The sequence below is a fragment of the Dermacentor albipictus genome, chromosome 2 (genome assembly GCF_038994185.2).
Source record: "Dermacentor albipictus isolate Rhodes 1998 colony chromosome 2, USDA_Dalb.pri_finalv2, whole genome shotgun sequence".
In the NCBI taxonomy this organism is placed as follows: domain Eukaryota; kingdom Metazoa; phylum Arthropoda; class Arachnida; order Ixodida; family Ixodidae; genus Dermacentor; species Dermacentor albipictus.
The window spans coordinates 83,542,695-83,566,725 of NC_091822.1; the positions used below are offsets into that span (position 1 = coordinate 83,542,695).

Genomic DNA, 24,031 nt, shown 5'->3' on the forward strand with positions numbered 1-24,031 from the left:
TTCCGTGTTTTCACAGACGAATACCCCCACCCGTACATCCGTCGTGTGGGGGCAAATCCCCTCTCAGCACATAATTTGGCGCCTGACTTGGTCTGCAACTGCCGCTTTTTAAGGCAAAACCTTAAAATAGGTCATACACCACATGGCCTTGAATAGAAAAGGTCATCCGGCCGAATGGTACAAAAGTCATCAGCAGCAAGCGCTCGAACCCCCTATGAAAGCTAAAGATTCAATGGCTCATCCCTCTTGTAATAGAGAGGTTACGAGCACTCATAATAGTGAAGCGCACAGTCCATACATTCATTGGCATAGCGCATACAACGCACAGAAACGCGTCGTCTAGTCCAGCGGCACAAGCAAAACCACCAGACCTTCCCAATGGCTCATAGCGCCGTAAGCAATGGCTCATATCCCCGTAAGGCTAAGGCTACAAGCGCTCAGCAAAGTGAAGCGAGCATTGCATATATTCATTGAAAGCTTGCCTATTCCTAGTTCCTTCTTGACTGCATTTAGGAAGCCTAAAAGCTGTGAAGAAGAAACTAGGAATAGGCAAGAATCTGATGTATGCATTAAGAGACAAAGCCGGCAGTATCATTGTTAATAAGGATGAGATAGTTCAAGTGGCTGGGCAGTTCTATAGAAATTTAAACAGTATCAGTGGCACCCACAACCATAATGGAAGAGACGTCTAGTGGAATTTGAAATCCCGCAAGTAACGCCGGGAGAAGTAAAGAAAGCCTTGGGAGCTATGCAAAGGGGGAAGGCAGCTGGGGAGGATCAGGTAACAGCAGATTTATTGAAGAATGGTGGGCAGATTGTTCTAGAAAAACTGGCTACCCTGTATACGCAATTCCTCATGACTTCGAGCGTACCGGAATCTTGGAAGAACGCTAAGATAATCCTAATCCATAAGAAAGGGGACACCAAAGATTTGAAAAATAATAGATCGACCAGCTTACTGTCCGTTGCCTACAAAGTATTTACTAAAGAAACCACAACTACAAGCAGGAACACCTTAGACTTCTGTTGACCAAAGGAACAGGCAGGATTCCGTAAAGGCTACTCAACAATAGACCATATTCTCACTATCGATCAGGTGATAGAGAAATGTGCGGAATGTAACCATCCCTTATATATAGCTTCCAATGATAACAATAAAGCGTTTGATTCAGTCGAAACCTCAGCAGTCATGGAGGCATTACGGAATCAGGGTGTAGATGAGCCGTATGTAAATATACTGAAAGGTATCTATAGCGGCTCCACAGCCACCGTAGTCCTCCATAAAGAAAGCAACGAAATTCCAATAACGAAAGGCGTCAGCCAGGGAGATACGATCTCTCCAATTCTATTCACAGCATGTTTACACGAGGTATTCAGAGACCTGGATTGGGAAGAATTGGGGGTAATAGTTAATGGAGAATACCTAAGTAACTTGCGATTCGCTGATGATATTGCGTTGCTTAGTAACTCAGTGGACCAATTGAAATACAGCTCACTGACCTGAAGAGCTAAAGAAGAAATGTGGGTCTAAAAATAATCTGCAGAAAACTAAAGTAATGCTTAACAGTCTCGGAAGAGAACAGCTGTTTAGGATAAGTAGCGCGGCGCTGGAATTGGTAATGGAATACATATACTTAGGACAGGTAGTGACCGCGGAAACAGATTATGAAACTTAAATAATTAGAATAATTAGAATGGGCTGGTGTGCGTTTGGCAGGCATTCAGAGATCATGAACGGCAGGTTGCCATTATCCCTCAAGAGAAAAGTGTATAACAGCTGTGTCTTACCAGTACTCACGTACGGGGCAGAAACCTGGAGGCTTACGAAAATGGTTCTAGTCAAATTGAGGACGACGACACGAGCTATGAAAAGAAAAATGATGGGTGTAACGTTACGGGATAAAAAAAGAGCAGATTGGGTGAGGGAACAAACGCGAAGTAATGACATCTTAGTTGAAATCAAGAAAACGAAATAGGCATGGGCAGGACATGTCATGAGGAGGGAAGATAGCCGATGGTCATTAAGGGTTACGCACTGGATTCCAAAGGAAGTGAAGCATAGCAGGGGGTGGCAGAAAATTAGGTGATGAAATTAGGAAATTAGGAAATTCTTGATGAGATCAAGAAGTTTGGAGGGACAACATGGCCACAATTAGTACACGACCGGGGTAGGTGGAGAAGTAGGGGGGAGGCCTTTGCCCTGCAGTGGGCGTAACCAGTCTGCTGCTGCTGCTGTTGATGATGATGCTTGAAGGCATAACACCATAGCGATTGCACCACTTGTCTACACTTTTGTAAGTAGTCAGCTTTGTTTCGTTATGAGCTGTTCAGTGTGCCCATTCATGGCTTGATGCATTTCTGCTACAGTGATGCTAAGACGTAGAGGCAGGAATGTAATCTCAAGCAATCTGGTCTAATATATATTGGAGCTGTGTTTACAGTGCTCATTTAGGTTACGTATTTTTCAGTTCCCTGGACGTGTATTTCCTGGTTGGTCGTCCCGTGGTGCTTGTTGGGGATTTTAATTGTGTTTTAGGCACGAGAGCACATCGCCAAGGATCGCGCTAGTCGTCGAACCGATTGGAACGCACGGAAGTTGCGTCATCTCGACCAGCACTTTTCCTTGTTGGATACATATCGACTTTTTCATGGCTCTCCATTTCTCTGGACGTGGCCGCGCAGGGCTTCATCAAGCAGGTGAGACCGTGCCTTACAATCTTATCTGAAAGCTTTACCTTTATCTTTTGTTTACCTTTCAGATAACAGACCAATTGTACCTGAAGTTTGCTTCCCTTCTCATTGGCGCCTCGACAACCGTGTACTACATGATGTGCGGTAGAGCTCTTGTTTGTCAAGAGTCTTGCGCGCCTTTCTCTCTCTCTCTCTCTAGATCTGACCTAGAGTCACAGGACGCGCTCAAGGTGCAGTGGCGTCTGCGTTGTTCAGTCGAAAAACTTGCACTCAGACGACGTACGAGGGGAGATCAATAAGTTTTACAACTTCGCTATAACCAAATATCTGACAGTGACCTGCCTCCCCTCTACCTTTTGTTTAGCTCATATCTGCAGCTTATCAAAGTTTGTATATTGACACGTGTACTTGTTTGTCTTTAACGGGCGACACGGTTCACCACCTAACAAATGTTATCGCACAGCGCAGGACGCGCTTGCATGTATCGGAAGTTTCTGGAATGTTATCTATGCTTCCATCCGCTGCCTGTGACCGAAACTTGTGTTATCTGATCGCGCGTGTGCGCGACGCGAATAATATAAAACTTTCTGGAAGGCGCGCAGGTCCCAGCGATTACTCTGGAACATTTGACGACTGCTGTACAAACGCCAACGCGCTTGACCCACTGATCTGATTTTCGACGATCGCCGACTGTATTCGCCGCTATCGTTGCGCTATAAGTGTAGCCTGTTTTTGTGGGCACAGGTTCGCCCAATAAAAGTTAGTTTTGTCTTGCACAGTATTGCCTACTGTGTTCTTGAACGTCACCACTACGTGAGATCTGGTGAAGGTGCTTTGCGTTCATGTACCGCACGCCACCACAAAGCCGTTACCCAAGCCCGCACGCGGAATACAACACCAACGTCGCCAAGAACAAGCGAGGTTGCCGCAGCCTGCAAGGACTGCCCCCGGAGCAGGCACTTTTGCCTGAGACGACCAGGAAGATCGTTGCCCCGTCGACCCCAATTGCAGCCCCAGCGTCCCCCATCGTTCTGCAGCAGCCCAGGGAGCCTCCGACGTTCCGCGGTTCTAGATACGAGGACCCGGAAACCTGGCTTGAGACATACGAGAGGGTCGCTGCTTTTAACAGCGGGAACAGCGGCGACAAACTTCGACATGTCTTTTTCGCATTGGAAAACGCTGCCAGAACATGGTACGAGAGCCGAGAAGCCGCGTTAACGACATGGGACCTGTTCCGAAGCGGCTAACTGCAGACACTCACAAGCGTCGTATGCTGAGAACGAGCCCAAGCACTACTAGAAACCCGAGTGCAGCGGCCTAATGAGACCACTCCAATCTTTACAGAAGAGATGAGCCACCTATTCCGCCACGCCGACCCGGAAATGTTGGAGGAGAAGAAAGTCCTCCTACTGATGCGTGGTGTAAAGGAGGAACTTTTCACCGGCATGGTACGAAGCCCACCGAAGACTGTCCACGAGTTTCTTCGCGAGGCCACTACCATCGAGAAGACACTGGAAATGCAAACGGGCAATTCAACCGCCGCACGAACTCGACAAGCTACGCCGGAGTTCAGTCACTGGCCACCGACGACATGCGCGAGACTAACTGAGCGGTCGTTGGGGAGGAGCTACAGAAGCTGTTCCCGTTATCACAGCCTCAAGTGGCTTTAATTGCCGACGCCATACGTAAGAAGCTGCAACAACTCGGAGTATCCCGTGGATCGCCGCTGCCTCAACAGCAAGCGATGCCATACGTCGCTGTTGCCCGCCGTCACATTTGTGCTGTTATCGCCCCCCTGTGTGCGGCGTGCAACGTCACGACAGATAGCTGGACGACCACTGCGATTGCCAAGCTACTTGTGACACGTGACGTCCCCAGAATGTATATTATCGGCCAGCACAATAAACGGGGGACTTTTTCCCTTTCGTCACCCGGACCGCGGCTCGTCGACTGTTCCTTCCGACACGAATACGCGTCACGCTCGTATGCCGTGTCACGACATGGTGTCAGAAGTGGGCGGTGGTCAACTATCTCGCTGAGGCCGTGGACGGCAGCATTTCCAGAAAATGGCAAACAAGCCCGCAACGGTAATCCCCGGGCTCCAACAGCCACCACCGCTGGACTTTGACAAAACGTCAGAGTGGCCGGCGTGGATCGACCACTTCGATGACTACCGCTTCGCCACAGCTCTCAACGAACGTTCGGGAGAGGCCCAGGTACGCACGTTACTTTACACAATGGGACGCCAAGCTCGCGAAGTCTTTGCTACATTTGAGCTGACCGACGATGAAGCAAAAAGTTATGATGTCGTGAAGCAGAAGTTCGACAGTCATTTCGTCAAAGAGCGGAACATTGTTTATGAAAGTGCCTGCTTTCACAGACGCCAGCAACGGCCAGAAGAGTCGGTGGATCAATTCGCAACCGCACTTCACGTGCTGGCAGACCGCTGCGACTTTGGGGATATGAACAAGAGACTCAACCGGGACAGGTTTGTCGTCGGGCTCCGGGACGTGCAACTATCCGAGGCCTTGCAGATGGATCCGCAGCTGACATTGGCTACGGCGCTAGCCAAGGCTCGCCTCAAGGAAACCGTGCGTCAGCAGCAGCAGAGCCTTCGACCGGAGGGTGTCCACATCGGGAGCCCGCCAGAACTTCAGGACCAAGGCGCCATCGTGGACGCCGTAGGCCACCAGAAACGCCCGCAGCACAAAGAGGGACGGTGCCCCTACTGCGTCGGCGACGCGCACCCGAGGTCGACGTGCCCAGCCAAGGCTTCCAAGTGCCACTACTGTGGTAACAAAGGACATTTTGCGAAAGCCTGCCTTAAGAAAGTTGGGTCAGCGCAAAGAAAGGTACGCGTCTGGGCTGTCGAACATGGTACCGGGGAAACTTTCATTGGCGCGATTGACGCGGCCGGGAAAGCGCGCTATGTGCAGGTTCTGATAAACTCTGTGCCTATCCTTGCTAAAGTTGATTCGGGTGCAGAAGTGTCGGTTCTACCTTCTACATTTCCAGGATTGCCCACCCACCTGGATAACGCAGACGAGGTACTACAGGGGGCTGGCGGGAACAAGCTCAATGTTCTAGGCAAATTTGTCGCAGAGATTGCGTGGAAACAGAGGACTGTCCGACAAACGTGCTATGTCGTTAGCCCTCTTCGCGACGTACTTCTCGGGCTGCCAGCCTTAGAGGCTTTAGGTATCGTTAAATTTGCCGACTCGCTGACTGCAGACAAGCAACGGTATGAGACACTTTTTCCGCGCATGAGTCGTAATCTAGGCACTATCCCAGGAGAATACAGAATCAGGCTACAACCTAGCGCGGCACAATTGGCTCATAGCCCAGATGGCGCGACTGCAACAGATTCAGCGGGGCCTCCAACTCGCGCGGTGGCCAGTGGTGACCCCACTCCAATTGTAACACGGTTTGGTAGACTGGTGAAGAAACCCATCCGACTGGGCTTTGATGAGTAGTGCTTTGGTGTTTAGTGTTCAGTGTTTTTCTAGTACAAAATATGTTCTGTCTTGTATTTTCGAATGTTCTTTTGTGGTGATGAAATCCACACGACTTCACTTTGAGTGGTTTGCTGTTGTTTTTTTCTGTTATAACATATTCTCTACAATGTATGTGCGAATGTTCCTGTGCTTGAGAAAGAGGGATGTGCTGTTATCGCCCGCCTGTGTGCGGCGTGCAACGTCACGACAGATAGCTGGACGACCACTGCGATTGCCAAGCTACTTGTGACACGTGACGTCCCCAGAATGTATATTATCGGCCAGCACAATAAACGGGGGACTTTTTCCCTTTCGTCACCCGGACCGCGGCTCGTCGACTGTTCCTTCCGACACACATACGCGTCACGCTCGTATGCCGTGTCACGACACACCGCGCCCCCTCCGCGCCCATGGCAGGGCCCAGTGACGACAAAGGCTCCCAAATTCGAACCGCTGGTGGACACCTCATTACGCTGACTGGAATATGCACGGCAAGAATTAACATTCATGACCGGACTTACCCTGCCACCATCGTTATCCGCCAACAGTGTTCACGAGACGTCTTTCTCGGCATGGACTTTCTGAACCAACATGGTCCATGGTGCATGGTGAAGTCAAAATCGATAACGCTTCAGGAAGATCAAGCGCTACCGCCGGAGAGCTCTCGTAGTCACCACGCCTTAGTGTGCTCGAAGATGAAGTGAGCATCCCGCCGCGCTCCAGCATTATTATTTCCGTCGGCACCAAACCACCCGCTGACGTAAAAGGCGTCATTCAGGGCGACCAACGTCGACTGCTCGACCGTAAAATTTGCGTCGCAACAGGGATCGCTCGACTCCACGGAGCGAAAGCGGAAGTTATGCCAACCAACTTCAGCCAAGAGTTCAAGCACATCTACAAGGGCACGAAAATCGCGTACATCGAGGAAATGGTGGAAACCAGCAATGCCTTTGTCCTCTCGGACTCTGCCGCATCTACCTAGATGAGCGCAGTCCACGAACCAGACTTCGACGTTAATCAAAGCCTTCCTTTGAGTCAGCAGCAACAGATCAGAAGTCTTCTCCGACGATACAAAGACTGCTTTTCGACGTCATCGATGATTGGAGAAACACCAGTTGCAAAGCATCGCAGAGTAACCGAAGAGTGCGCTCGACCACGCCGCCAGAGCCCTTACCGAGTTTTTACGCAAGAACGAGAAGCTATTAGGCAACAAGTCGACGAAATGCTGCGCGACGACATCATCCAGCCGTCGAAAAGCCCATGGGCATCTCCTGTAGTGCTGCTGAAGAAAAAGGAAGGAACCCTACGCTTCTGCGTCGATTATAGTCGACTGAACAAGATCATGAAGAAGGACGTATACCGCCTTCTACGGATAGACGACGCATTGGATCGGCTCTGCAATGCTAAATACTTCTCCTCGATTGACCTGAAGTGTGGCTACTGAGAAATAGAAGTCGACGAGAAAGATCACAAAAAGACCGCCTTCTTCACGCCAGACGACCCCTACGAGTTCAAGGTCATGCCATTCGGACTATGCACGGCGCATGCAACGTTTAAGCGCGTCATGGACACGGTGTTAGCAGGATTGAAGTGGCAGACGTGTCTTGTTTACTTGGAAGACGTCGTCGTCTTCACCGGAAATTTCGACGATCACCTTACGCGGCTTGCGACAGTATTAGAGACCATCAAGTCATCAGGGCTCACTCTGACGCCGGAAAAATGCTGCTTCGCTCACGATGACGTTCTGTTCCTAGGCCACGTCATCAGCAAATGTGGAGTACGCCTCGACCCGCAGAAGACAGCTACCATCGCAAAGTTGCCGCAGCCAATCGACAAGAAGGCAGTGTGCAGATTCCTTGGCATGCGTGCCTAGTATAGGCGCTTTGTCAAGAACTTTTTACGCATCGCCAAGCCGCTAACACATCTAACTAAATGTGATTTTGAGTTCAAGTGGGAAACTCCGCAGGCCGACGCATTTCAAGAACTCAAACGACGCATGCAGTCGCCGCCGGTACTTGCACACTTCGACGAGGACGCCGATACTGAAATCCACACTGACGCCAGTAGCCTAGGCCTCGGTGCCGTCCTAGTGCAGATGAAAGTCGGATTTGAACGGGTGATATCTTATGCTAGCCGGTCGCCGTCAAAAGCGGAATGCAATGATTCTACGACTTAAAGGAATGCCTCACCCTCATTTAGGCTAGAACAAAATTCCGCCGTTGCCTCTATGGCAGGCCATTCAATGTCGTCAGTGACCATCGCGTGTTGTGTTGGCTAGCTAACTTAAAGGACTCTTCAGGATGGCAGGCGCGGTGGAGCCTCATACTGCAAGAATATGACGTCACGGTAATCTACAAGTCCGGACGAAAACGCTCAGACGCCGACTGCCTATGACGCGCCCCCATCGATCCCGCGCCGGACGACGGCGAGGACGACGACGCCTTCCTTGGAATAATAAGCGCGAAAGACTTCACTAAACAGCAACGAGCAGACCCGGAGCTAAAAGGCCTCGTCAAATATTTAGAAGGCGACAGCGACGTTGTCCTTGGATCATTTAAACGCGTGTTGTCTTCGTTCACGCTACAAAACAACCTCGTCGTGAAGAACTTCTAACTAGTCCGCGCCAGCTACTTTATTGTTGTACCGTCAGCGCTGCGTCCAGAAATACTGTATGCCCTACACGACGATCTAACCGCTGGGCACCTCGGATTTTCCCGGGCTCTGTCGAGGATACAGGAAAGGTATTACTGGCCGCGTCTGATCGCCGACGGCGGCTGTTATGTCAAGACATGCCGAGACTGCCAGTGACGCAAGACACCACCGACAAGGCCTGCAGGTTTACTACAGCCGTTCGAACCTCCTCGCCGACCATTCCAGCGGATTGGGTGCATTTGTTGGTGCTGTTTCCGACGTCAACATCCAGGAATGAGTGGATCGTCGTGGCGACGGACAATCTCATCCGCTTCGCTGAAACTAAAGCTCTGCCAAAAGGCAGCGCAGCCGAAGTGGCGAAATTTTTCGTCGAGAACATCCTGCTGCGACATGGTGCCGCAGAAGTCCTCATCGCTGACAGAAGAACGGCCTTTACAGCAGAGCTCACCCAAGCGATTCTGCAATACAGCCACACAAGCCACAGGAGGACAACTGCCTACCATCCGCAAACGAATGGTCTCACGGAGCGCCTGAACAAGCCCCTCGCCGACATGCTAGCAATGTACGTCGACGTCGAGCACAAGACGTTGGACGCGGTCCTGCCGTGTGTAACCTTCGCTAACAACACGGCGGTGCAAGAAACAACACAGATTACGCCGTTCAAGTCGGTTTACGGCAGGAACCCGACGACGATGCTCGACGCCATGCTGCCGCACGCCACTGATGAAGAGAATGTTGACGTCGCTACCTATCTTCAGTGCGCCGAAGAAGCCCGACAGCTCGCCCGCCTACGAATCAAGAACCAGCAGCGTATCGACAACCGACACACTACAACCTCCTATGGCGCTTCGTCGAGTACAAGCCCGGCAAGCCTGTTTGGGTTTGGACTCTGGTACGCCGACGAGGACTCAGTGAGAAACTATTGCGAAGCTATTTCGGACCTTACAAGGTCATTCGACGTATTGGCCCACTGGACTATGAGGTCGTGCCAGACGGTATCTCGCATTCACAGCGGCGCCGCGCATGACCTGAAGTGGTCCATGTGGTGCGTCTTAAACCATTTTATGGACGCTGACGAACTTCCTTATTTTGTTGGTCTCTTTGCTACGGATGTTTTTCGTTATATCGTTTGCAGCATCGGGTCGATGCTTTTTAAGAGGGGGGTATTGACACGTGTACTTGTTTGTCGTTATCGGGCGACACGTTTCACCACCTAATAAATGTTATCGCACAGCGCAGGACGCGCCTGCATGTATCGGAAATTTCTGGGATGTTATCGATGCTTACATTCGCTGTCTGTGAACGAAACCTGTGTAATCTGAGCGCATGTGTGCGCGATGCGAATGATGTAGAACTTTCTGGAAGGCACGCAGGTCCCAGCGATTACTGTGAAACATTCGACGACTGCTGTATAAAAGCCGACGCGCTTGACCCGCTGATCAAATTTTCGACGATCGCCGACTGTATTCGCCGCTATTGTTGCGCTATAAGTGTAGCCTGTTTTTGTGGGCACAGGTTCGGCCAATAAAACTTAGTTTTGTCCTGCAGAGTATTGCTACTGTGTACTTCAACGTCACCACCCCGTGACAATATCAATCCTTCCAGTTCGTTACTTTTTCTGCATCACTCCGTCAAACATGGCGTCCTCCCCCGATTTCAAGCTTGAGTACTGCAGCCTTATCAAGTTATTGTGGAAAGAAGGAAGCTCCGCCAAATAAATCCACAATATGATGGTGAATGGGTATCGTAGGGAATTTTCTTCATATGCTACAGTGACTCAGTGGTTCATTGAGTTTCAACGTGGCCACGTGCACGCAGAAGACGACCCAACGTACGCGCGGCTGACCACTTCAACCGATTTGGAGCATTAGGTCTGAACCGACGAAAATAGGTGTGGCCAATAGTATTTTTGCCGTATGCGCGCTAATGTCCTCGCGAAGCCTAGGTGGCCGGCACAGGGATCGTCGTGACACGCCTGCAAAACTTCCTCGCGCAGTGCCACCGGAACGACGAGAAGGAACGTTTCCTAGCTGTTCTCGAAATTTTTCTTATACAGGACATCGTTTCGCAGGCAGTACGACGTCAATCCTCGTGAAAGTGGGCGTGGGACAACAACGTCAGCTCCCTCGAGATATCGGATAACTGGAAGCAGGGGTGCTATGCAGGATGCGTCGAGTTTCTCGTTCACCCGAGTTTTGCCCGAGTTTGCTCGACGGCAGTCAGTGAACGGAGATAGCGCGGAACGGGCCGAAGGTGCAGGCAAAAAATTATGTAGACAAGAAGTCGCGTATGACAACATGAGCGCACCCTGCGCGGCACGCTGCTTCCACGTTTCAAGCGCAGAAGGTTGCACAACGAAACGCGCCAGCGCCGCGTATTGTTATCAACGGATTATCGCAACTTAGCGATACCGTGACTGCCCCGCTGTCTGTCAGCACACTTGCCGTGAGCCGTTTGCCACGCCTTTCCCGGGCGCGTCAAGGGCGTGCCTCATCTTTCGGGCGCTATCTATCTATCCTCCATCGAATGCGAACGGGGTACATGCGGCGCATTCTTGCACCTACACTTTCACTCAAACGAATACGTTAAAATACGACAAATAAATAACGCACATTTTTATTTCTTTAGATATCTGTTTTTCGTTTTCAATGCTAGAAATTTGTGATGACAAACGGAGATTGAGCAAACTATTAAATTTTGCACTTCTTGCCGTGAGTGGCGACAGGGAGGCGAAAGCTTAGAAGCGGTACATTGAAGCGGGTCGCACGCACGAGGGCGTTCATACGTAGATAAGTCGCCTAGGGGCGCTGCAGTGCTATTCTCAATAAAGTCGGTCATGATCCATGGAGGGTCATGGCCACTCTTTCTCTATTAGGAGAATAGAAACGCAGCGCCGCGGTACGGCTGTTCATCGCAGGCGCTTCACTAGGCTTTAAGGCCCCCGCTTTACCGACTAAAAACGACACAACAGCTGTCGCTGTAAAATGGCGGTATGTTATTTTAGAGTGCGTAGTGACGCAGTTCAGTGAAAATGTACCAGTTTATCTTTGTGCGCGAAGCCTCTGCGATACATTGCGAAACGTGCGTGCTTCCCCAGCGACGGAATTCATCGCTTGTCATCGCTTGCCCAGTGAAGGCGCCTCTGAGCGCATGTACGCAGTATATGAGTGTGTTGTGCAGTCGAAGGTGCTTGCGGATTACCTCTGCTGGAGCCAGCAGCGATCGCAGATGGATATCGTAACGACACCGCAGCACTCGCATTTTGGCAGGTGAGGGCTCTTGTGTGCATTTATGAAATCAGATTTCGAACGGAGAGAGGTGTTGGAACTGTTGAGTGCGCAGTGCTTGTGATGAAGAAATGCCATTGAACTGGGCCTAGAAGAGCGAGCGATTCTCGGACGCTGATCGTGTTCACGACGTTGTGGCTCCGTTTCATCACCGATGACAGAGCAGCCATCTGAAACGACTGCTGCAATAAGCACTCTTCAGCATCGTCGTCCCCCTCGACGCCTCGACGCCTTGCAAGCACCTACAGTGACGTGCCGATAATTATTTACTGTGCGCTACGCGCCGCAATGCAGGCAGTGAAACCGTGTTGTGCGGCGATCTCAGCCCGAGAGGATGTATGCCAGCGACAGTCAACGCTTTGTTTTCGATAGTGGTGCTCAGTACATCACCGATGACAGTGCGTTGTGCGTGTTTTATGTCGGCGGTCAAGATTGTTGATGCCTCTCAGCTCGACACCGCGTCGCTGTTGCCGGAAGATAAGTTGGGCGTGGCCCAACTGTAGTGGGTGCGCGCGCAATAGTTACATGCGTCGCGCGGGGCGTGACCTCTGGTTTTGATTGACAGGCGAACTCGTGCTAAACTCGTACATCGCGAAACCCCCTCCGAGTTCAACTCGGGAACATGGCGGCGGCAGCAGCAGCCTGTTTCATTGCATCCAGCGGCAGCAAGCGTCAGTATGACCGTCCGGACCCGTTCACCTGCATGACCGACGGGGAGTTTCAGCGTCATTTTCGCCTGTCGAAGACATCAGTGTGCTGGCTGTGTGACGAGCTAGGCGAAGACTCTCGTCTGCGGAGACAGCGTGGCGGGCTTCATTCGCTCACCGTCGTAGAGCAAGTCATCTGTGCCCTCCGTTTCTACGGGACTGGGAGTTTTCAGGGAAGCGTCGGCACCGAGCGTTACATCGGACGCCATCAAACTACTGTTAGCCACTGTGTCAGAGATGTGTATGACGCGCTTATCGATGCGGCAGTGCGTAAGCGGTGGCTAGCTTTCCAGAATACTGCGGCGGAGCGGGCATATATAAAAGAATGCTTCCCACTTCGTGGGAACATTACGAACGTAGTCGGGTGTGTCGACGGAACGTACGTAGGAATTAAGGCGCCTTCAATGTCAGCGTTACTGTGATTAACAGACTTTTTCGCTGGTTGATCACTTTTTGTCGATTGTTCTACTTATCTGTCAGGGTGCCTTCCAAATGGCTCACTTTCTTGGGAAAGGGGTTAAGTATAAATAGATAAATGGATATCACTAATTGTGTGAAGTAACCTATGAATCCTAATCTGATAAACAACTTGGGGTTCTTCACTGGTGAAGTTACTAAGTATGCACAATGCTGAATTTTGGTCATGCGTAATCTATCGGCCGCACTATGAAACAGCGAGGCATTGCACAATTTGTTGCAGCACGAGATGTGGATGTTGCGCCAAGCCGGTTGTGCCTATGCATTTGTGGCGAAATGAAAATGCATTGAGAATCTTAGTGTGTTGGCTTGCATGAGGAAAATACTTCAGATTGTTTGGTCTGTTCACTGTCGATGCATGTGCCAGAGGTTCAGGGCATCGTCTTTTTTTTTGGGGGGGGGGGGGCGGCGTTACTCTGGATGGATAAATTCTATATTTTCGTCTCATAATGGGGCTCTAATTCTTAAGCATTAGAACAATGCACATCCGATACTCTGCAGAACTCTCTGTACGTGAAGATGTCATGAACCACCAAGGCATTATTACATATCGGGAGAAATGTGGTGCAGATGCCAATGAAAAGTGGGTCTTTAACCTACCATGATAAAAATAAAACTTGCAGAGCAAATCGACCATTTGTACAGGTTTAGAGCAACGATTACACAAAACGTGATATGCCCAAACGAGTAAACACTTGCCGCATTGCCAAAGTAGGCTGAGCGACATGCAGCATATATTGGCATTGAACATGTCTCGTAACTGTTATTTTTATTGTAAGCCCTCGCTGTCACACCTTTCCCTCCAGCACTCCCTTTACTGAAACGTGGCACTGTCTTTCCATTGGTGTCATGATGATAATGGTAACGGCAGCAGCAAGGCTGGTTAATGCTTGCCTCTTTGATTCCTGTGAGTTTAGTGGTATAGAATATGGCACGTTCATACATACAGCTGTGCTGCAAAATTTAACATTTGTGATTTTTCGGAGAACTAATTTGTGTTGGGAAATTTCAAAGATGTGCACCATTGTGGCCTAATAACTAGAGCATTGGTGTGGTTGAAGACGGTGTATTGGTATAGAAGCTTGAAGTTTAATTGCACAACAATTCGACGGGACACAAAGAGAAATACACACAGCAGAATGCTTTGCTGTGTGTGTTACACTTCTTTGTGTGCCGTTGAATTGTTGTGCGATCCAATAGAGCATTGGGCTTCTTTGGTGCAGGACCGAGGAAGTGTGAGCTATTCGACAACATGCCAGTGCCTTGCCACACAATTATGGAAGTCGGAAGGTTTGCAAACAAAGCTTTGCTTTCAAATCCAACTGCTCATGTAATACAAGCGCTGATTGAAAGAACCATCACACAAAAATAATGGTGAAATCAATGGCCTGTGAAAAGTGTAATTTGTATATAGACACTGTTGACATAATAGGTGCCATACCGGTGCCATAATAGGTGCCATACCGGCCTCAAAATTGTACTGGACAGAGCAGTTTGTTTCCTATGTGAAGCTCGACCTTCCATTACATGCTGTGCAAATAACCAAGCTCAGTTTGTTTTGACGTGCTACACAACATTCAGTGTAATCTGTTTTTGATTCTAAAGAAGTGCCAAACACCACCTCTTTTTCAAGGACGTCATGGGAATATTTGGCGAGACCTTTTTCAGCCCCTCATAATGGAAGTGTGGTCAGCCAGCTTTGCTTGGATGCCTTTATAGATTTCTGCTCCTGATCATTGTGTGCTATCAAATTGCAGAAGTCTATGCAACTGGTGCAAGGCATTACGTGTTTCTATAGTCGGATACAACTTTAGGAGGCTGCGGAATCTGCACTTTAAGGCAGGTGGACACAAGCCTGCACCAATGGGCACGCACGCACCCAGACAGACTAATATTGCTCATTGGAGAGAGACTATTTCTTTAGACGTGTAGGCAATCGGCTGCTGCGCTTTGGTCATCTGGGTGGGGCCTCTCCTGTCTTCTTAAGTTTTATCCGACTGTAAAGGATGCTGCTTTTCATACAACACAAAAGGACAAAGTGTACAATTATTTGGCCTATGAAATGGATACATCAGAAGTGTGCTATGCAAGGGCTTAAGATGTGTGAAATATGGTACATGCAATTATAAGACAATGTTAAAGAATATGTGGTATCGAACATGCATGTAATGGCACATTTGAATCGGGGAGTGTTGCAGTCATATGCGCAGTCTATAGGTGATAGCATTATTAAGCTCCTGCTGTTTCCTTTCTTCATTGTGAATTACACACACCGTTCATCTTGTGGCTAATGAACACGCACTGTATTCTTGCACATAGAAAGAACAAACAGCATGATGACGTGTATGCTGCATTAGTGTATTTTTTATTTACATGGTCCAAGAGTGGCACAGGTTGTCTTACGTTTTTGCCTATTTTGAAGGGACACAAAGTGCATGTTATAAGTCTCCTAATATGCACAGCACAATGTTTACTGCAATAATTTTATTCATGTTCTTGAATAATAAACAAAATATTAAACTGAAAGCTCCTTTATAAGGTGCCTTCTGTGGGCTCGACAGGACAGCAGTGAGGGCACCGATACTACTGTTGCGGAGCAGCCCTCTGGACCTTTGCCACACTCTCAAGAGCACGTGCCTGGCGCTCGCCTACTGCCACCAGGCGGTTGAGTGGCTCCAGCAGCAGAATGTTTTGCTGCAATAAAGTGTATTGGAATGAATCGGCCACATACAAACCATTATTTACAAAGAAAAATGCTCGTTGCACTATTAGTACTAAGTGCCCTTAAATGTGGAAGCCTCTAGCGTAGTATGCTTAGTAAAACAATGCGTTGGGACAACATTGCTTTATTTTTCAAAACTGGGGTTTTCTTTTTCACAGCCAATTGTCATGTTGATTAGTGTGCCAGCAGCTGAGGTGGCCCTGCACCTTCACAAGTCTCTACTGTCAGCACCACAAACCTATTTTTGTTCGCTGCAAAACAAATGCCTCACCCTACAATCCCGTCTTATACGAGCTGATTGCATCCTATGCCTACAAACATCATATTCTTGTCCCATTACGCAATTTTCTACCATCGTTGGCTGTAGTTCTCTCTCCTTGACATTCATTCTGTAATGCTTATGTAATCACCTGATATGAATTGGCAACAAGTGATCGAATACGTGCATGGCCTGCCTGCCGATTCCTTTCTTTTTTAATCTCAACTAGCATATCACTTGCCACGGTTTACTACGCCACTGTCTTCCTGCCTTAATGCTATCTGCAACAATTTTTGTTACTTCGCTTTCTACACAGTCCTTGACATCTCAAGTTTCTTTGTTAACCTCCAGGTTTATGTCCCATATTGCATAACCGGTGGAATGCAATGATTCTAGACTTTTTTCAAGGATATCGGTAACGTGGCGATCACGATTCGGTAATGCCTTCCATGTGCTGTTCAACCCATGAAATGTTTGTATAAGTTTCCTGCTTTATATCAGTACTTGCTATTGATATTTCACTTGGATAAAGATACTCTTCCATAAATTTTCTAGCTTAATGTCACTCATGAATTTCTGTTGCCTCACCAAGTTAGTGAAGGTTACCTTCATCTATTCCATATTTTCGCAGGCCCACTTGCACGTAAAAGCACGAACACTCATTGGTTATCACTGCCTTCTTTAAACTGCTGGACATTCAGTTCGTTACTACGAAAGTGACTTAATCCGTGCACTCTTATTATGCTAAATATGAAACAGTAGAAATATACTTATCTGCAGTTTGTCGAAGTCTCCTTCACTGTGTTGGTAGCGAGATCCATCGTCGGTACCACCTCGTCGCATCGTAGCTATATAGGATGTCTACCTTTTGCCCACACTATGTAATGTTCGTGACGCTCGCAGTCACGCAGAGTGGAGGAACTCAGCGCACTCGCAGAAGCAGCACCGGACAAGTTGTTTCTTCAGCACTTCGCCGTGAACAGTAGGTGCGCGTTGCGATCTGTAAAATCGCCGAAGCTATTGGCAGTCTTACCGGGTGCACGGGAAGATTGCCTACGGAGGAACAGAACTATCCAAGAAATAGTGGCCTTCGTCGAGCTTGATCACTACGTCGCGCACTGCAAGCTCGTTGTACGGGTTTGTTTACACTGGGCCTCTCTGATGCTTAGCCGCCATGCTTGCCCGGTGAATGGATGTGATGACGCCACTACAGCGCTCCCTCGTGGTATAATGCGAAGCGTACTAAATTACAAATTAGTCTAAGACGCATTCAGTGCACATCTCGTAAGCTTCAAAATGCTTCTAAACCACGTGAAAGTAACTAATAATATTGTACTAAATGCATTTGTTTTACAACTTGCTTCTGCATGTAATGCACTCGGTGGAACGACAAACAAGTGAAAGAAGGCACGACCATGCACCGACGGTATGATCACGTGAGCCCCAGTTTGTCGACCGCCCAGAAGGCAACGCCCAAGGAATGATAGCCAGCCAGAGTGAATCTAGATAAACCAATGAAACTGGAGCCTTGTCGAAAGATAACCTGTGTCTCGGTACCATTCGTGCTTTCATCTTGGGGTGTCGCCAGAGCTCGTGAAGATCCCGAGTTTCGCCAAACTCGACGCATCCTGCATAGCACCCCAGCTCAGAGTCTGCACGTTGATAGTCAGCCATGCGCACCACGTCGACGACACCAAGAAACGGCAAATCTAGCTCCAAGTCGGAGGATGTCAAAGGAATAGGAGAACGTGACAAGCATTCAGCATCGCTATGCTTATGGCCGGATCTGTAGACAACAGTTATGTCGTATTCCTGGAGGCGGAGGCTCCAACGAGCGAGGCGACCTGACGGGTCTCTTAGATTGGCAAGCCAGCAGAGCGAGTGGTGATCACTGATCGCTCGAAATGGCCGGCCGTATAAGTAGGGTCGGAACTTGCTGATAGCCCACACGACTGCTAAGCATTCTTTTTCGGTCGTTGAATAATTAGCTTCTGTTTTTGTGAGACTACGACTGGCATACGCAATTACACGTTCTGCGCCATTTTGCCATTGAACCAGAATGGCCCCGAGTCCTACGTTGCTGGCGTCGGTGTGTATTTCAGTTGCCGCGGTGTCATCAAAATGCGCCAGCACTGGAGCGGATTGAAGGCGTTTACGCAATTCGGCGAAGGCCTGCTCCTGTTCTTTCGTCCACGCAAAGGGCACATCTTGTCGCGTCAGTCTCGTGAGCGGTTCAGCAATCCTTGAGAAGCCTTCAACGAAACGACGGTAGTAAGCGCAGAGGCCCAGGAACCGCTGAACAGACTTTTTGTCTTTAGGACGAGGAAACTCGGCAATGGCAGAGAGTTTTTCTGGGTCTGGTCGTACTCCTTGGGAGCTGACCACGTGGCCTAGAAACTAGAGTTCCTGGAAGCCAAATTAACATTTTTCAGGCTTGATGGTGAGGTTGGCCTTGCGTATTGCGGTAAGAACACTTCGTAGCGGGTGAGATGTTCATCGAACGTGCCGGAAAACACAACAACGTCGTCTAGGTACACTAGACACGTCTGCCACTTTAGTCCAACGAGTACAGTGTCCATCATTCGTTGCAACGTAGGAGGAGCGGAACAGAGACCAGAAGGCAGCACTTTAAATTCGTACAGCCCATCGGGAGTCACGAAGGCGGTTTTTTCACGGTCACGCTCGTCCACTTCGATTTCCCAGTAGCCTGACTTTAGGTCTAACGAAGTAAAGAACTGAGCATGACGCAGACGGTCCAAAGCGTCATCGATCCGCGGCAGGGGATAAACGTCGCGTTTGGTGACTCGGTTAAGCCGTCTGTAGTCAACGCAGAAGCGGAGTGTGTTGTCTTTCTTTTTTACTAGTACGACAGGCGATGCCCACGGACTTGTCGACGGCTGGATGACGTCATCCTTTAGCATTTCTTGAACTTGACGCTTAATCGCGTCCCGCTCCATAGGTGACACGCGATACGGATACTTACGAACAGGCCGCGCCGACTCCTCTGTAACTATCCGGTGTTGCGTAACGGAAGTGCGCTGGACTTTGCATTCCGTGGAAAAACAGCCGGAGAATTCTGTCAGTAGGCCCAGCAGCTGATCCTTCTGGACATCTGCTAAGTCAGCATTAATGTGGACGCGGGTATTCAGGCTGGCGTGAGTTGTTGCGTCCGGTGAAGTCACTTGTAACGTCCTGATATCGGAGAAGTCAGTAAATTCGTTCAGGAATGCAAGAGCTGTACCTTGAGGGACGTGCTGATACTCATGGCTGAAGTTTGTCAACAAAACTTGCGAGCACTTATGCTGTATTCGAACAAGGCCCCGGGCGATGCAGATGTGTTTTTCAAGCAGCAGCGGGATATTTGCCTCGGCAATACCCTCATAGCCGTCGAATGCGCCGCAGGTGACGAGGGTCAATACGCTGCTCCTTGGTGGCACCGTGATGTTCTCGTCAACAATCCTCAAGGCGTTGACATACGTGTCGTCAGTGCTGCTCCCTGCTAAGGCCTGCGCCGTCGAAAACGTTACCCGCGACTTTTGTAAGTTGATCACAGCTCCATTAGCCTGCAGAAAGTTTATTCCCAGAATTAGGTCCCTCGAGCAGCTTGGGAGGATAACAAAATCTCCGAGGTACGTAAACCCACGAATGCTCACTCGCGCTGTGCATCTCCCTACCGGGGTTAGCAGATGGCCTCCTGCAGTTCGAATCTGCGACCCTGTCCACTCGGTAGAAACTTTCTTCAGCTTGCAGGCAAGGTCCATGCTCGTAACTGAGGTGTCCGCTCCAGTGTCGATTAACGCCGTTATTTCTTCGTCGTCTATGGTGACGGGAATGTTCGACGTTACAACCTCTCGCAAGGTGTTCGACTCTGTCTGTACGTCTGCGTCGTTCTGTTTTCGTCGTTGTCGTCGTAGTGGAGGATATTGCGTACGGTCGTCGTCAGCGGCCTCACCTCCGGAGGTCGCTGAACTCAGTTTTCCCGACCCGCCGGGCTAGGCGAGCGGCGTCTCAGAGCGCCGCGAGTAAAAGCTTGGCTTGGTGATGGTGACCTGTAATGAGCAGGAGATGACGAACGGTGCTCCGGCCATCGCTGATCATCATTGCGACGATTTGTGACGAAACTCTATATTTCCGGCGGCCGCTCACCAGGTCGGGGACGAGGTGCATTCGGCGAGAATCCACGAAGCCTCAGATGACGATAAGGACACATTCTGTAGATGTGCCCGGCTCCGCCACAATGAAAACAAAGGGGTTTGTAGTCCGTGGTGCGCCAGACGTCGCTCTTCCTAGTCCTTGCTTCGGCGATGTGCGGTGGGCTGCGAGGCGGCCTGAAGCTTACGTCCATTTGTTGAGTGGGGTGTACCATGCTGCTCGCACTTGAGGGTGGCGGACGGCGTACTGCTTCAGCGTAACTCATTTCGGCGTGCGGTACCTGCTGTGGTGCCTCGTACTGTCCAGGAACATGGACGGCCTGTCGGACCTCGGCGCGCACCATTTCCGCAATTGAAAGTTGTCCCACAGGGGCAGTGGTCGTCTGCATCTTCTGCAGTTCCTCCTTGACGACAGCCCTGATGAGTTCTCGCAAGGCGCCAACGTCGTTACCGAGGGTAACGGCAGAGAGCTCCCTTGGAATGACAGCGTCGCGGTTGTTTTGCCTGGCCCGCTGTTGAAGGGCCTTTTCCATAGTACTGGCTTCGTCATGGAACTCTGCAAGTGTCGTCGGCGGATTTCGAATTAGGCCAGCAAAGATTTCCTCTTTGACGCCGCGCATGAGATGGCGCGCCTTCTTTGTTTCAGTCATCAAAGGGTCCACACGTCTGAAAAGCCGATTCATGTCTTCTACGTACGCAGCCACTCGCTCATTCGGGCCTTGAATTCTTGCCTCCAACGCTAACTCCGCTCTCTCCTTCCTGTCCGCCCTGGCGAAGGCATTGAGGAACTGCCTACGAAATTCTTCCCATGACGTCAGTGTCGCCTCGTGGTTCTCAAACCATGTTTTCGCGGAATCTTCAAGAGCGAAGTACACGTAACGTAGCTTACGCTCGTGGTTCCAGTCGTTGAGGTTGGCAACCCGGTCAAAATGGTCAAGCCAGTCATCGGCGTCCTCTGAAGCACTTCCGTGGAAGAGATTCGGCGTCCGGATGTGATTGACGACAACGTGCGATGCTGCAGGAGTGGCAGGAGGTGGTTGGGTCGTCATTCTAGTTCGTTCAGGTAGCAGACCGTGCTGTGGCTCGAGTCCCTGGAGGCGTCGGCTGGCACGTACGCGCACAGGGGTAAGCTCGGTTGAACTACTCGCCGGGCTGAGGTCTGGGTATGCTCCGGAGATCTTAACATCGACCGTACCCAGCACGTCCACCAGAAATGTCACCCAGCTATGACAACTAAAACAGTTTAGCACCGACAGATTAAGAAAAAACGTCTGCCTGTAGCGATGGCTGGTCCTCGGAGAGCCCGCGCGCAACCACGAACTTCGTCGTTCTCGCCTTAAGGCTCCCGTTTCAACACCTGCAAACCTATTTCGCGTCAATATTGTCAGCTAAAAACCTGCTGATATGTTGATGAATTATAGGCTCTCATAACGTACAGCGTGTAATAATTAAAGAAATTGGCCTGTAGTTAGAATGCATCTGTTTGTTGCCAGTTTGAAATACCGGGATGACAGTGGAAATATTCCAGAGAGAAGAAACAGTGCATGAGTCAATCGATTTTTGTAAAAAAAAAATTTTGGTAACGTGAAAGCCATTCCGAGTACCTTTTTAAAAATTCATTTGGAACACCATCAGGTTCATTACTCTTCGTTGAGTCAATATTAACCAATAGTTTAAGAACCCCTGCTATGAATATTTCAATATCAGAAATGGGCTGCACCATCTCGTATGCCCTAGAGCTTGGGTTAGCATCATCGCCAGATACAAACACAGATGTAAATTAGTTGCTAAATGCTTGAGATATAGAACCAGGGTGAGAACAGGGTTGGTCGTCAATTATAAATACATATGAAACTGGGGATGCCGGATTAATCGTTCTCCAAAATTTAGCTTGTTTAATTGTCATGAGCGTAACCATTTTGTTATTATAATAGAAGTATCTGGCATCACGTATTTTAATTTTTAATGTTAACTTCAGTTAACTTAGTAAAAAATGATGCTAACTCTTTGGCGGGGAGTTCCGACGCTTGTGAAGCCGTTTCACTTGTCGAGTAAGTTGAATGATACAGCTGTTGTACTAAGGGCGTTTCAAGTTATGCTTCATACATTTCTTTGGCATAAGTTTCAAAATGCACTCTTGGCCAATGTTTCACCAGTACTCAAGTAAGGTGTGGACGTCGCAGGGGGCACTTGAAGTCAAGAAGTGATCAAAAAATGTTGCCAGTAAATCAGTAATAGCAATGTCATCTGAACAGTTTTAACACAGTTTTAAAAACAGGTGGTACGACGTCAGCGGCCAGATTAAACATAACGAAGCCCGGTTTGTGATCAGAAAGACCATTAGTTATTTCACATTTTTCCCATTCATGCCCGTTACTTAGTAGTGGCTCATACACAAAGACAAGATCTAAGATGAAATCACGTGCAGGAACAGTGACAATCTGAGTAAAGTAAAATGAAGTTACCAAGGTTAAGAAAGACTCGCATAGTAATTTGTCATGGCCAGCTACAGAAGAAGAGGTCCAGTTTATACTCGGGACATGAAAATTACCAAACAGTATCAGCTTACAGCAATGGAGCCTGGGTTTACCCATGTATTCACAAATGGTAGGAAACATATCGCCAGAGCTGGCCGGACGGTATACTGCACCCAAAACATGATTAAACCACCGATTTTAACTTTCGCCCAAAGTGATTCAATATTTGGGAGTTCTAGAGGTGCGCAAAATTTGATGACGTTTCTGAACAAGAGCGCCACTCCACGACCTCGTCCAACAGGCGTATGCCTCCCTTGAACCGTCTAGCCAGAAGCCAAAAGTTCAACATCGGAAATAACATCACTGAGCCATGGTTCGGTTACATAAACAAAATATAGATCGTGACAATCCACTAGACAGTTAAAGACATCAGTTTCATTTAGTAGACTACACGCACTTACATTTAGCAGTGTGAATTGGCAGTTATATTGCAGTCAATTGGAACTCCTGGCGGGGAGACATCTGGTTACTTCTTAGTTGTCTTTACAATGAATTTTTTTGCATTGTACAAAGTGTAGCGATTCTTATCCACCACAAGCGAGTCGTAATGCAACCGTGCTTTGCTGCAATTTTTCCTCAGATTAACTGAGTGCTTCCATAAAATGCTACGAATCTCGTGTACGCGTATATGCTAATACGCTTCGCTAATGGAGACATTGGATGCTTTTAGTTTACGCACAAGTTTTAGTAGTTCAATCTTGGTCCTGAAGTCTATCAGTTTAAAGATGATAGGCCTTTCTTTGACCTGATTACATATTCCAAGTCCGTGGCAGCACTCGATGTTTCCACATTTGACTTCCAGCTTAGTTGACAAAAATCAGTTACTGGCTTCAACAGCTCATCAGTGCATTCGGTAGACGGTTCAGAAAGACCATAGATTACTAAGTTGTTACATCGTGACCCATTTTCCAGATCTTCGTTATTTAGAGCAGTTGTACGCACAGTTTCCTGAAGTGGAGCAACTGCGTGCTCGAGATCTTGTACGCGCTGGTTTACGTCATTGAGGGCTGCTGTCATCGATTCTAACTTACTTAAACGCTCATCGAATGCTGCG

The 24,031-nt window shown here is 49.0% G+C and overlaps 2 protein-coding genes across 4 annotated transcripts in view; one reads left to right on the forward strand and one right to left on the reverse strand.

Annotated features, from left to right (window-relative positions):
* LOC135895834 (acetylcholinesterase-like) overlaps positions 1-24,031 on the reverse strand; it is a 132,002-nt gene that overhangs the window by 85,205 nt on the left and 22,766 nt on the right. The gene's annotated exons all lie outside the window — the stretch shown is intronic.
* LOC135895839 (uncharacterized) lies at positions 4,472-6,519 on the forward strand. Of its 2 annotated transcripts, XM_065424037.2 has the most exons (2): positions 4,769-4,907; positions 5,072-6,519. In XM_065424037.2, exons 1-2 carry the CDS (start codon positions 4,858-4,860, stop codon positions 6,162-6,164), a joined length of 1,143 nt encoding a protein of 380 aa, XP_065280109.1. In that variant the 5' UTR covers positions 4,769-4,857; the 3' UTR covers positions 6,165-6,519. The 2 variants fall into 2 exon arrangements, with proteins under 2 accessions (XP_065280108.1, XP_065280109.1); XM_065424036.2 differs by having other exon boundaries at positions 4,472-6,519.